General features: G+C 45.8%; 1 protein-coding gene across 4 annotated transcripts in view; it reads left to right on the top strand.

Annotated features, from left to right (window-relative positions):
* Positions 1–13,194: 13,194 nt before the first annotated feature.
* Positions 13,195–13,811, top strand: part of KIF21A (kinesin family member 21A) — an 84,776-nt gene continuing 84,159 nt past the window's right edge. For 3 of the 4 annotated variants that reach the window (XM_031601358.2, XM_031601272.2, XM_090136275.1), the window contains exon 1: positions 13,196–13,502. In XM_031601358.2, coding sequence (XP_031457218.1) covers positions 13,459–13,502 — 44 coding nt within the window. In that variant the 5' untranslated portion in view covers positions 13,196–13,458. Of the gene's footprint in view, positions 13,503–13,811 lie in introns of all 4 variants that reach the window. The other variant, XM_031601187.2, reaches the window with a different exon arrangement.

Raw genomic sequence — 13,811 nt, forward strand, 5'->3', positions numbered from 1 at the left:
TATAAAGCATGTTGGGCAACAGAAGATAGCTCAGCACAAGGCTGAAGATAGCAACATAGATAAAAGTTCAGATTCATCTGAAAGAACTTGATGGATGGGTTAAAAGACATGCTATTAATTCAGACAGAAAATCTACAGGAAGGGCAGACCACGTAACGGAGCATCCTGCAGAAATATGTAGTTATGCTGAAGACTGAATTGTGAACTGGGCGGTGGTGTGCGGCACACATCTGGGAGCTGGGCCCACAGGTGTTAAGTACAAGTCGTCACCTCCTGTCTTAAAGGTTAGGCAGAAAAGACTTTACAAAGGCTTTCATGGCAAAGGGGCTTAGAGGCAGGAATTGTCCTCCAAGTGAAGGGCAGCATGCCCTGCATTCCCTTGGCTCCCATGGCACTCGGGGTTTGCTGAGTGCACGAGGGGCTGCACTGACTTTGGTTGGTGTCTGAAGGCTTTGAATGGAGCCTGAATGGAGTTCGAATGGGCTGGTCAGAGGCTGCTTTAGCTGACACCCCGTGTTGACAGTTACATCAAAATTTGCCCATGGGGGATGTTTTCCGTGACGGCAGTTATTCACTATGTGGCTTGGACTTTGGCATGTGTATTTATTTATCACTGTTAATTATTACTCTGCACTGCGAAGTACAGGCAACTAGCAGCTCAGCTGCTTACCTAACCCAGAGGGAGTACCTTGCACAGGAAGTCCTTCTTGACTTCTGAGTATTACTTTGAATTGTGGTCAGAGGAATATCTCATGGCAGGGACTTCTGCAGTTCAGAAAAAAAACCAAAATGTTTCCCATTTCCAGGCCTCCGTGTCAATACATTTCATCTTGAACAAAGCAGCAGGTGAGGCAGAACTTTCCCATGGTTCACCCAGCAGTAAAATGTAGTCAGTTTTCCCAGGTAAATTGGTTAATTCAGTGTTCAAATACTGACTTAAGGCCTTCAACCTAAAAACCTTCACTCCTGTAGTGAAAGATACTGGAATTGAAATCAGTATGGAAATATTCTTTATAGAGCCTTGGGGCTTCATCATGCCCCGCACCCATCAGCCATCCCTGCAAACATCTGCATAGAGAGGTTTAATTCTCTGCAGTGTGCTTTGTCAGCCAAAAGCACAAGCACTAAGAGGTTCTCAGACTAATTTCTACATCACTGTTGTGTTATCCTACCTGCAAAATTAGATCTGTGCTGAAATAAGTAATTTGGAAGGCAAAATGTCAACATATATTGCCTACATATTTTATTGCCATAAATAATTGGACTTATTATCCAGTGATAATGAGCTACCTCTTATTTTGGCTGGAGCAGCAGCAGCGATTCCCAGCCAGGTGGGCTGGGTGGCTGCCTGCCAGCGTGCTCTGCTACTGAGCATTTCAGCCACAGATTTGGTCTGTGCTTCAGCATTTGTCAGCATCATCAGTTTAAAATCTTCTGCATGTTGAGCCTCTAGGACGCTTCCTGAAGGCTTCTAATGAATGAAAGCCTTCTGCCACAGGACGGTCTATGGCCTAAACTGAGATACAGTCCTGGCTCAAAATCTGCAAGATGGGTATTTTCTCTGCCCAAACATGAAAAGAAGGATTTAACAGGCATATGCTAAAAGTAATTGTCAGCAAGTATTTGTATCTTCTTTAATATTGTTGTTGTAATGCGTGAGCTTTAATGTTTCTGTGTGCACTTCAGGGCTCATTAAAGAGCAATGGTGTGCACTATCAGTGTCACCAGGGGTTCAATATGTCACTTGGATCAGTTTTAAAGCAGCCCAGCTTTCTGCACAGGCCTCCCAGACTGTGTTTCAAAGCTGTGCTTGGGAACCTGAGCTGCTCCAGCCATTGCTCAAGCCAATGAGAACCAGCTTGTTTGAGGTGTGGTTACACACACCCTGTTCTGCTCTATAATTCATGGTAATTATATGCTGGCTGAAAACACAGAACAAAATCATAACTAGAAACAGATAGTCTGGGAACAAAAAAAAATCTTTGGTCTGTCACAGTTTTTAAATAGCTGTCACTTGTTTCGTCCTGCAAAAGCTGTGGCTAAAGCACAGCTAGACTCTGATTTCTTGTCTGCAAAGGGCCTCACCCTTGCAGAACCTCCCCTGGAGTGGGCACAGGAAGAGAAAGAGGTGTCCTGGGAACCCAGCCCTTCCAGGCTGACATTAACACAACTGCTCTGTTTTAAGAGGCAGAGCTTTCTTTCCCCAGCCCCTGTCGGTGCCTCTGGTTTATGTATGGAGTCAGTGGACCCAACCAGGCAGCAGGACTGCTCAGTCTAAAGGGCAGGGCTGGTGGCTTTGATTTCCTTGTAAACCCAAACCTCGGTGTCAGGCTGTGGAAGTCAGTAATGAACCCTTGGTGCCAGCAGGGATCTCTCCTGCTCCTGGCTACACAGTGCGCCCTGCACAGGGCCATAAACCCAACCTTTGTGCAGTTGCCAGTCCCTTATTGCACCTGGTTTAGTCATAGCAGAGTATGAATTGGCTTTGAATTGCTGGTTTGGTTTTTATTTCTTAGGAGTTTGTTTCATTCCTAAGGAGAAAAGCATGAACTCATAACTCTCCCAGAAAGAAGTACACAGGCTATTTTATTTAGCGTAGCTGCAATACAGTATTTTTAACAATTAGTCCTTACTAATTAGCTAATTATGTTGTCACTAGCGCAACAATGAATAGATGTTAAATTCTATTGCTCAGTGCAATGACAGAATCAAACCCACGTGCAATGAGATAACACTCTCTGCAGTCACTCCCAATTTCCCCACAGTTGCTACTACAGGAAAGATGCAAAACCAGAGCCAGCCTTTTCCAACTTATTTCATCCCATGACATCATGTAGACACCATTACCTTACAGAGCCACACTGTCAACTGCTGCTCACCCACAGACTTCAGCATGGCCATAATGTTTGGAGTTTCTTGGACACGTTGGGTCAGGAGTGTATATTTGGTGATCTGGACACGTGTTCAGCTCTGCACGCGTCCCATGTCATTGTAGTATGAGCTCTTGGGAGCCCATTTTTCATGTGTGTGCTTGTGGAGAGAGCAGTGCATCCTTGGGAATACAGTGCAATGTACCTACCTGGCTGGTAGTTCCCATTAACAAGCAGCTGGTGAATGCAGTTACAGACATCAGCCCTATGTATATGTGCTCTAATGAACATGCATCCATGCCATGATATGTCTTTGTTCTAGAGCCAATGAGTCTTGATACAATGAGAATGTCCTTCATGTAATATCACACACATATTTTCAAGAGAAAAACCTGCCCCTTTGAGAAGGCTGCTGGACAGGGAAAAATGCAGGATTATAAAGTAGAAATAAAACCCTCTATGACAAAATTTTGTTTTGCAAATCAGAGGATGTGGAAAAAATCTGAAAAGCTGATTTTTATCATCTTCCAGTTGGAATGTACGGTGCAATGCTGAATAGCTTCATAGGTAGAAGACATAAGCCCATTACTAGATTAATTGAATCTTGTATCTACTAGATTAATTGAATCATGGTAGCATGGCTCATGAAGATCACTTAGGAAACTCAAAAATGTAAATGGAAGAAGACATTTAAATGACATTTTATTATAGACATCCTTATGTAAATTAACCCACATAGCCAATGCTACAAGTATCTTCAAGTCTGGACCTATTTACATCATACATAACGACAGCTGATGCAGAATCACTCTGAGTTGATTTACCTGTTTCTTCCCTTCTTGTGAGATTTTAATTACACTGTGACAGAAAACGTGAAGCTGTGAGTCAGAACAGAAGGTGTTCAATGTTAAAAATAGGAATACAAACATTGTATGGATTAATAACCAAAAGATTTAAACAAAGGCAGCAAGGTGGATTTTAACAATAAATGCAGAAAAAAAGAATTAAGGCTACATATGATCCATCTTAATGGCAGCAAGGGCATGGAAAGCGATGTTTTCATTGAAGATCTTCCTCCTGCAGATTTTGATTTAAGAAAAGGCAGTAAAAAAGCATAGAGCTTTCACCTGCATAAAGACAAGCTTAGAAGCTTGGCACAAGTATGGAATCAGAAGGTAAAGGCAAAGAACACCACTTGTTTTTCAAGGTGCAGGGATCTGATCGTCTGCTTTCCCAAGCCTGCTCTGTGAGCGTTGATTAATGTTTTCCAGTCCAGTGAAAGCAGCAGGGCCCATCAGTGAGGCACAGATCTCCTCTGTGTGAGTAAGGGCGGTAGAATCTGGCCTGAATGAATCAGAGCAACCACCGTAATTATGCTAACGGGGTGCTCAAGGCATTGCCTCATTCAGGCTGCACAGAACGGAGGGATGTGGTGCCTTGGGCGAACCAGCTGCTCTCCTCCTCGAGAGCTGGGATGCCCCTTGCTGCTGAGCAGCACAAGGTGGGAGAACGCTGAAATCGAAAGGAAGAAGGGCATAGGACAGCACAGCGTCACCAAGCAGCGCGTAGCACTAGGTGGAGCTCTTTTCTCTACTAAGTTACTACTCAATGGGATGTGAGAAGAATGGGCTTTTCTTCTTTTTTGGTTTTCTTTCTTTATTTTTCTTAATGACGTTGTACCCCATTTACTCCGTCAGGATCTGACTCAAACAACCCATAAGCAGAAATATAAAGTGAAAACCAATGCTTTCCTGTGTTGATTAGTCACCTCCTGTAAGCCTGGAGACATCCATCAGGCTGTGCAATCAGGTTGCTTCAGGTTCTTTTTTCCCAGTGCTGTTTGCAGTGAGGGCAATGAGGGAATCTTACTTCCACAGAGATATTCTCTCCTATCTGCACACAAGTCACTGCTGAGAAATCTGTTAGTGAGTCCATGTTGCCTTTCCCTTTGTGCTCTTCTCAGCCATGGTCTGCATTCCTCCCTAACCCACCCTTTGTTCACTCCCTCCAAATACTTGTTTATTTAGTTATGTTCTCTCTGGCTGTTGTTTAGCTGGGTATGCTTATATATATAAAGTTATTTTAAGTCTTTTCCCTTGTCATTACAATGCTTCCTCATTCCTGCTGGTTTACTATAGACAGCCTCTGGTTTGTCAGTGTACAAATCTGTCAGTGCTGTTATCAGCAGTCTCTTGAGAATCTTTGCTGAAATCTGTATTTTCTATGCAAAGACCGACAAAGGGATAATGACATTGACAGTTACAAAAAGATCTAGAAAGATCCCCTAAGACAAAGCAACTCATGGATAATGAGCAGTAAAAGAAATTCTGGACACAAAGACAGAGAAGAAAACAATTTTTCAATCTGGAAAAAAAAAAAGAAAAGAAAAAAAAGAGCTCATTATGTACAGGAAAAAAGATGTTAGATTAGGGATAATGCATGTCAGCTCAGTGCCTGTCAAGCAGGCAAACACAATTTCAGGACTTATTTGCAAAAGGACTGGGAAAAACGGAGTGCATTGCTGTGCTCTGGTAAATATCCATGGTGTGCCTAATCATGTGTGCAGCTTCCAGTGCAGCCACCTGATCTCAGGCAAGATAGAGCTGGAAAAGCTCCACAGAAGGGCCATAGAAATGTTCAGAAATGATGGGAGGAGAAGTTAAATGGCATAAGACCCTTCTGCTGGAAAAAGGAATTGCTGCAAAGTCATGGCTGGTTGGCTGCCCACTCTTTCTGTCAGTGCCAAGTTAAGGACTATCTGATTTTGTGCACTTTTTGGAGTGAGCCCTTTTGGTGTTGTTCCAAATTGTTAATCCAAACAATTATTTAATTCCTAATGTAGTAATGGAATCTTCTGTTTTTCTCCATCCCTTGGTATCAATTATTTTTCTGAGCTTAAGTGATACTTTGTTAAAGCCAGTTCCCTTTCAAGCGCATCATGGTTGCATGAGACTTTGGTGGGAAGAGCACTATTTAGGCACTTTATCCAGCCAAACCACAGGAGACGGATGTCCTGCTGGGTCAGACCAAAATCCAAAAATGCCACATGTGCCCAGCACCAGTGATGGTCTTCTTGTAGCTGCACAACAGCCCGCACAGTCTGGCCAAGCACAGATCTGAAGGACCCAGATGGGCCTGTGAGGTCCTTGCACATGTACCTGACCTTTTCCTCTGGCCCAGATTGCTGAGATCACTGGCATTGACCTGTCTGTTCCTTTTATTAGCTGGTAATGGAGATGTTGTTCACAAATCTTGTCTAATCCCTTCTGATGCCTGCTAATAGTCTGCTTCCCCAACCTCCTGTGGCATTGGATTCCAGAAGTTCGTTGCTGCAGTGCAGGGACATGCTGTCTCATTTCAGCAGCAAACTGTACACTTGCACCTTGTCCATGGGAACAAACTGAAATAAGATTCAGTCCTTCGCTGTTCTGCCTATTATCCTTTGGCCCAAGCATTCCCAAACGATACATATGCAGTGAGTGGTATGAAAACTACTTTGAATAAGTATTAAGGAAAGCAAAACTCAACATGCTGCATTCTTCCAGAAGAAGGTGATGCATCATCTCTGCCTTGGGTAGGAGAGCTGGAAACACAGATTTTCCTGGCAAGGAGAGATGAGCCTTATAGGCTGCCACAGACCTTAGAGAAGTGGCTTCTGTTGCTGCCGCACCACAACACAATTCTTTTCTTATAGCAGTGGTCCCTCCATAGCAAGCTCTATCCGGAAACTCCTTCTTATATGAAGCTTGTCACAACTCTGTTGCAACTACTTATTTTAATTTCATGAGTTTGTGAGATTGCCAAGCCAGTCTGCATACATATGGAGAATAAAGCAACTTGTGCCATGCTTAATTTACAGCTGTCATCCCTTAATTTATAAATTCCATGATGCTATCAAGCTGAAGACTCTCAGTTTATTCTTGCAAGACCCATTCTTTGCCTGCCCAACCCTCTGTTTTGCAGGTGACACACCACCCACTTGCTCTCCGCCAAGCTCCAGTGCTGCCTGTGGCTTGTGGTCCCAGTATTGTGCAGGCAATTAGGCATTTCTTCACCTGTCTTCCATCCTTATTTTTTGTTATTACTATTTATTGTTTCTGTTGCGGTAATGCCTAAGGACGCCAATTAGGAAACAGGATTTTGTCTTTAAAAGAAATTGTAAAACAAGCACAAACATAAGGAATTCGCAGTCTGGGGGCTTAAACACACTGTGTCTTGTGAATACATAAAGAGGAGGTTTGTGAGAGCAACACAGAAGGACAGGGCAATGCTAAATCTGCCCACTGACCTACCTCTACTAATAGCTGTCAGCAGGCTCTGCAGGAAAACGGAAACTTTCCTGACCTCATTGGAACTAATTTCATCAGAGCATTTTCCCAGAGGTGGAGAACTTGAAATTGATTTAATCTTGAATGTGCCAGGGTTTCGATGCTCACTATTTAAACATGTGAGCTAATTTTTTGTCTTATCTGGAGCAGACTGGCACAGCTGCTGACAGGAGGCTGCCTTGCCACCACAGATACGGTGTGTGTGGGACTGCTGCCTTTTGGTATCTTCTGCAAGTGCAGCCTGAACCCAAAATTGACAGCGTGGTGATGATGGGAGAAGGGTGAAGGACAGAGGAAAGATGAGGATACTGTTGGGAGGGATATTATGAAAAGCCCATCATGTTGGGTAACTGTATCCTAAAGGCAAGATTGGTATTGTGCAACTCCGACGCATTCAAGTCTGAACAGCTGGTTCTGGTGAGAGGCAGCAGAAATGAATTTCCCGTGCAGCTTTTGTATTAATAATTCATCTCATTAAGGTGTGGTCTAACAACACCAGCACAGGGCCCTGAATCAGCCCTGATACTGGTTCTGACAACCATTTCTTCTATGGACATCTCCAGTTCTCATTTTCTTCTTGCCTCAATTTCCCATGCAAGGAATGAGAAGAACTGTGCTTGCTTTGGCTGAAACCTGTAAGACAGTTGGCCTAATATGCTGTTCCTTGGAGACTTTTTTAGACTTTCCCATTAGCATGGAGAAAGCGCAATGCTGTTATCTTGATCTAGTAGAATTTGGGATTCTATCAAGACATCAGTGAGTCAGGCCCAAGTATCAGGCTTAGAAACACACATTTCTGATCCACAGTAGAGAGTCCCCTGCAGGGACTGGTTATACACTGGAAGGTGTTTAACAGCCCAGAGCCACAGCAAGACCTCATCCTTCTCAGACTTGGGTTATAACCTTCCCAGAACTGTGCCAGATTTGAATAGTGTTATCGCAAATCATCAAAATGAATTGCATTATTGTAAACACAACTGTGTGCTCTACTTTTTCTCTCCTCCATTATTTACATCCTTTCTGTAATACCTGAAAGGACTTCCAATTGGCAGGGTAAATTTACAGGATTTTGCTGTAAAAAGCTGATTCCAACTTTCAGTTAACAAACAAATTCTTAAAACACAATGACATAGAAGGCAAATTCATCCTAGACAAACCCATGTTCTTGAACCACGTATCTGTTACAATCCCTCCTGGGGAAGATTTTTTCAGAGATGTATTTCATCCTTCTTCATTTTCTTCTAGTCTAGCAGCAGCGATTTATGTGTGTTACACAGCTACGTGCAGTGTATATATTTATATCAAAGCATTTATCTTGGTACAACCATCTTAGTGTAGAACTACGGTTGCACCAGTGCAAGCTACCTCAATATTTAGGTCCTGAAGATAGAAAAACAAGTGTATGTGTATCAGCACATTCTTGTTACGTAGCACAAACACACTGAGCTGCAAAGAGAAGAGAATGACTGTTTTGTTACAGTTTTTGTACTGTTTTGTTAGCAGTGATGTAGTGATACAGTGCAGTTTTTGTGCACAGAAAGCATTAGTTCATGAAGAAATTCTTATTTCTTCATTGAATGCGATTGTACAGCTGGCAACTCTGTTCCCACTGAATCTTCTTCCTAGCTCCAGATATGATTCCGTAGTCATGTTTCTTTTCGTTGTATTTTCTCCAGTTCATGTAGTTTCTGGAAGGTAGATAGGAAAGATCCATCTAATTTTTTTCTTGCTCGGAGGTTCCTAGTGCTTCCTGAGCTCCAGGAACAATCCTGCAGAGCCATCACTTGGCTTTGACTCCAGAGATCCCTCTTCCTTCTCCACCCCATCCCTTCTGTTTTCTCTACCACCCTTCCTCCAGAGCTGTCTATGCTAAACCAGCTTGTTTCCTTTCCTTATCTGCTGCTTCTCTGATTATGCAAACATGATCTTGCACTCCCTTCTTCCTTCTCAACTCTGAATGTATCTTCCCCCATCCCTTCAGGAGCCAAGAAACATTTTTCTTCAGCAGTTTGTTTTCAGCATTTACTGGAACCAAAGGCCCCCATGGTACCTTCCTGCTTATCTCTTTAGAGTGGCTTAACACTTTCCTCTGTGCTTTATCAAAAATATCCATCAGTGATGAGAAGAAAATAGAAAGCATTTGAGATGTCTTTGATAAGCTTAACTATTTTCAAAGACCTGCAGTTTGAAATAAAGAATCCAGAGAAGAGAAACCTACTTCAAAAAAATCCATCAAAATCAAGTTGCAACAATTTCTAGTTCAGTTTAGCATGGGGAAAAGATCTTTGAAGAGTTGGAAAAGTTTAAGTTTTGTCTAACCCTGAGGCATCACGTGGGAAATACAAACAGAGGTTTGACTTTGCCAAGAATAAACCTGGAAGCACTGTATTCTCCAATGTTAAAGAGCTTAATGTTCATAAAAACAGAATGATTACTAAAGAGTGAATATTGCTGACTTGATTTCAATCAGCAACATCGGTTGAAACCCAGTTTCATGAGAGTCCAGTCACCCTTCTTGTGTCAGATGATGATGGAATACTGCTAATTGTCAGGTCATAGAGTTTATAGAATTATGACAGACTCAGGAAGGAAAAACTTACAGAGAAAATCTGTGATCACTTACATGATGAGCAAAAATCTCTTCACTTTTTCCCCACTGCCATGTAAATATGAAGAAAAAAATTTGCTCATTAGAATGGATATTTTCTGTAGGGTTTCCATACATATTTAGGCTCCACAGTGTGTCTGTCCAAAATTATGGAATACATTGTGGATAGTAAGTAGTTAGTTTATTTATCATACAAAGAAGACAATACTCATAAATAAGATGATATCCTAGCCATTTCCACTACTTAGGAGAAGAAGCACCAGAGAACATGACAGCTATATAACAAGTGTGAGGCTCTTATCTGATATGGTTTTCAAAGAATCATAGCATCATAGAATCATAGAATGGCCTGAGTTGAAAAGGACCACAATGATCATGTAGTTTTAACTCCCTGCTATGTGCAGGGTCGCCAACCACCAGACCAGGCTGCCCAGAGCCACATCCAGCCTGGCCTTGAATGCCTCCAGGGATGGGGCATCCACAGACTCCCTGGGCAACCTGTTCCATGTGTCACCACCCTCTGTGTGAAAAACTTCCTCCTAATATCCAACCTAAACCTCCCCTGTCTCAGTCTGAAACCATTCCCCCTTGTCCTATCACTATCCACCCTTGTAAACACTTTCCCTTCCTGTTCCCTCAACCAATCCCAGTTTCCTCAACTTTTCTTCACAGGAGAGGTGCTCCAGCCCTCTGATCATCTTAGTGGCCCTCCTCTGAACCCACTCCAAGAGCTCCATGTTCTTCCTGCACTGTGGGCCCCAGGCGTGGATGCAGTACTGCAGATGGGGCCACACAAGAGCTGAGTAGAGGGGGACAATCACCTCCCTCTCCCTGCTGGCCACCCCTTTTTTAACACAGCCCAAAACACAGTTTGCCTTCTGGGCTGCAAGTGCACACTGCTGGCTCATGCTCAGCTTCTTGTCCACCAGGACCATCAAGACCTTTTTTTTTTTTTGTACAATTAAATCTTAAATAAAAACAAAACAATATCAAAATATTATGAGATAGATCCTCAGGGATGTGAAATGTCAGGACAAACTTCTCTAACATTCTATTATTTCCATTAATGGAATCTCTTCTCAAAACTAAATGGTATTTTCAGTAGGTCAAAGAAGATACTGTTAACCCCCTTACAATGGCCCTACCTAAACTCCTTCTGTTTGAGCTTGCTTAGTGAGCACTAGAAAACTGTCACAGTCGAAATACTTAAAGTGAAGGCTCTACTATTTTAAATGGACTTGTGGTACTCCAATTTGGCCATTTCATAATTGACTGTACAGTGTTGACATGGCCTAGACAAGTAGTCCACAGGCATGACGTAGTTCAAGACAGGTCTCAGACATGCAAGTGGGATCTGCTTGGCATTAGGGTGGCCGACTGCACTGCAGCCTATTGAGCTGCTCATTGAGGTCGTGTACAGCTCACGATTTTATGTTCTATAGTTTCTGATGCTTGCTTGAGGAACTCCATGAGGGGATTCAGCATCTGGGCAGAGTGTATGTGCATGTGCGTGCCTGTGTTTGTCAGTCATAGCCCTTGCCCTCCCAAATGCAGATCTTTCTTTGGTTGCCCCAGTGAATGGCACGTGGCACTGAGTCATGTGGCAGCAGAATGGAGGGGGTGAAAGTGCACCAGCTGTGACACAGTGCTGCTGCCAGGGAGGGCCGTCCCTTGCTGTCCTCTGAGCAGGGATCACAGACGGAAACTCTCCTGCTACTCCCCGGCACTGCAGTTTGTGCCTTTTATGGGAACAGCTGATCTGGAGGTGAACAGATGTGCAGGTCCTATTGTGGGCATGTCAAGGGGAACCAGGAAATGGGACTTCCACAGCTCTTTCTTTTGCTTTGAGATTTCACAAGTCTGTAAGTGCTATGATACACTTTATTAAAGATAAATCAGACATTGGTGATACAGTTGTATACTTACACAGTGAAGGAGAGGGACTGATTGTGCCCTACTCATTGACGTTAATCCTTCAGTGAGGTGAATAGGGTGCTGGAGAGCAGAGGGCATCTACATTTTAAGAAACAAAAAGTGGGAGAATTGTAATTTTCCCGAGCCAGTAAACATTATAGCAAAATATTTATTTACATTCAATGAATGAGGAAAAGCCAAAATAAAGCGCTTCATTTTAACAAAAGGCTTGTGCATGTTCTGGAAATGGGGGTGCAGAGAAAATGTGTCACACAAGTGATAGAAGCTGTGTCTTTCTCCTGCTTTCCATCTGGATGGACAAAGAAGAGGCAACTCACATGAAACATGGCAAGAAGCTACATGTAATTTGCTGCATCAGTTTCAGAGGAGCGTTGCACTGGGTTGAAGTATTTAAGATAGAAAACATGCCTATGATACGGTAGTAGGACCAAAATAAACACAATTAAGAAGCATTTTACTACCCAAACTACTTCCTACAGCCACCTTATCACTTTCTTTTTAATCCCAACGTGGACAACAAATCCTTGTCACGGGGGTAAATCCTTTATGGTTCAGATGCAGACACTGATCTACCCGTAGTAACGTTAAGCTTAGGAGAAGCTCTGCCAGACTCAGCTCGCTTAATTCGTTTCCAACGCAGATCACAGAGGAAGGGATGCGGTCAGGCCGAGATAAGCGACCAGGGACACGCGAGAGCTCACACGTGTGCTCGGGGTGAGGCCGCCGCGCTGGGGCCCATCCAGCAGGAGCTGCTGCCCAAGTGCAAATTCGGCTTTAATGCCTTTGTTACATTAGCGCTGCGTCAGCAGAAAAGAAGCATCGGATACATTTGGATAAGAAAGTATCCACTTTACTGAAGCTGCGAGAGCCAAAGCGTAATAACCTTCGTGCTTGCCGTGTTTGCTTAAGCGTTATTTTTAGCTGGGTTTGTAAATGCGATGTAAATAACCGCTGATAGCCCAACGACGCTGCTCGCCAGGACGGGCCGCAGCGGCTCTGCAGCAGCTCAGCACCGCTCCGGAGCGCACGGCGCGGCCCCGCCCAGCCGAGCAGCCCTCGCCGCAACGCCCGGCCGCTCGCACGGCGAGCTTGTCAGCCTATCGTTACCGTTCCCCAAACGGGCCTATTCGGATGGGAAAACCCTCCCGAGGAACGCGGATCGTTCGGGGGGCAAAATAGCCGGGCTCGTTTCCCGGCAGGGATGCTATTTGCATCGGGAACGAACGCCGCCCGCCCACCCGGCTCGCAGCCGAACGCCGGGCGCTCGGTGAAGGCGGCGGCAGCGCCGGGCTCGGGCGGCAGCAGCCCCGCGGCCGGCGGGCACGCGGCTCCCGAGGGGCGGGCGGGACGGAGGCGGCGAGGGGCGAGCGCCGCGCGCTCCCGCCGGGCCGCGTGCCCGCGCCGTGCCTACCGCCGGCCCGGGGCGGGGCCGTGACGCATTGCGGCTGCAGCGGGCCCGGGGCTGGGGCCGGCGCCCGGGGCTCGTCCCCCGGCCGGCGGACCGCGGGAGCGAGTGACGGAGCGACGGCGCTCCCCGCCCAGGGACTGGCGGGGCCGCGGCGGGGCGGGGGCAGAGGAGCGGCGGTCCCGCCCCGAGCTCCGCGGCTCTACCTTAGCCGTTCCGGCACCTAAAATGGCTGGAGCGCGGCGCTGCGGGAGGTGAGCGGGAGCCGCGGCCGCTGCCCTCAGCTCCTCCCGCTCGGCGCCGCCCGGCACCATGTCGGCCGGCCAGGACGAGAGCTCGGTGCGGGTGGCCGTCAGGTAAGCGGCGGCTGCAGGTGGGGGAGCGGGGCGGCCCTCCGCGGAGCTGCGTCCGCCCGGAGGGAACGCGCCGCCGCTGGGAGCTCCGCGCGGGGCCTCTTTCCGACTCCTTTTTTCCCTCGGAAGCGGCGGAAAGGTGGACAAACGCTTCCCGAGGCCGCCTTACTCGTCGAGTCATTCTCGGCCTCGCGTTTTGCCGCACGCGCTCCCGCTCATGACAGCCCCGCAGCCGCGCGGCTGCTCGCAGCAAACGGCAGTTTGTGTAGGAGCCGTGCTGGGAACGGAGCTTCAATCGTTCGGGAACATCAG

The sequence above is a fragment of the Phasianus colchicus genome, chromosome 1, assembly GCF_987193195.1.
Source record: "Phasianus colchicus chromosome 1, bPhaCol1.hap1.1, whole genome shotgun sequence".
Lineage (NCBI taxonomy): Eukaryota > Metazoa > Chordata > Aves > Galliformes > Phasianidae > Phasianus > Phasianus colchicus.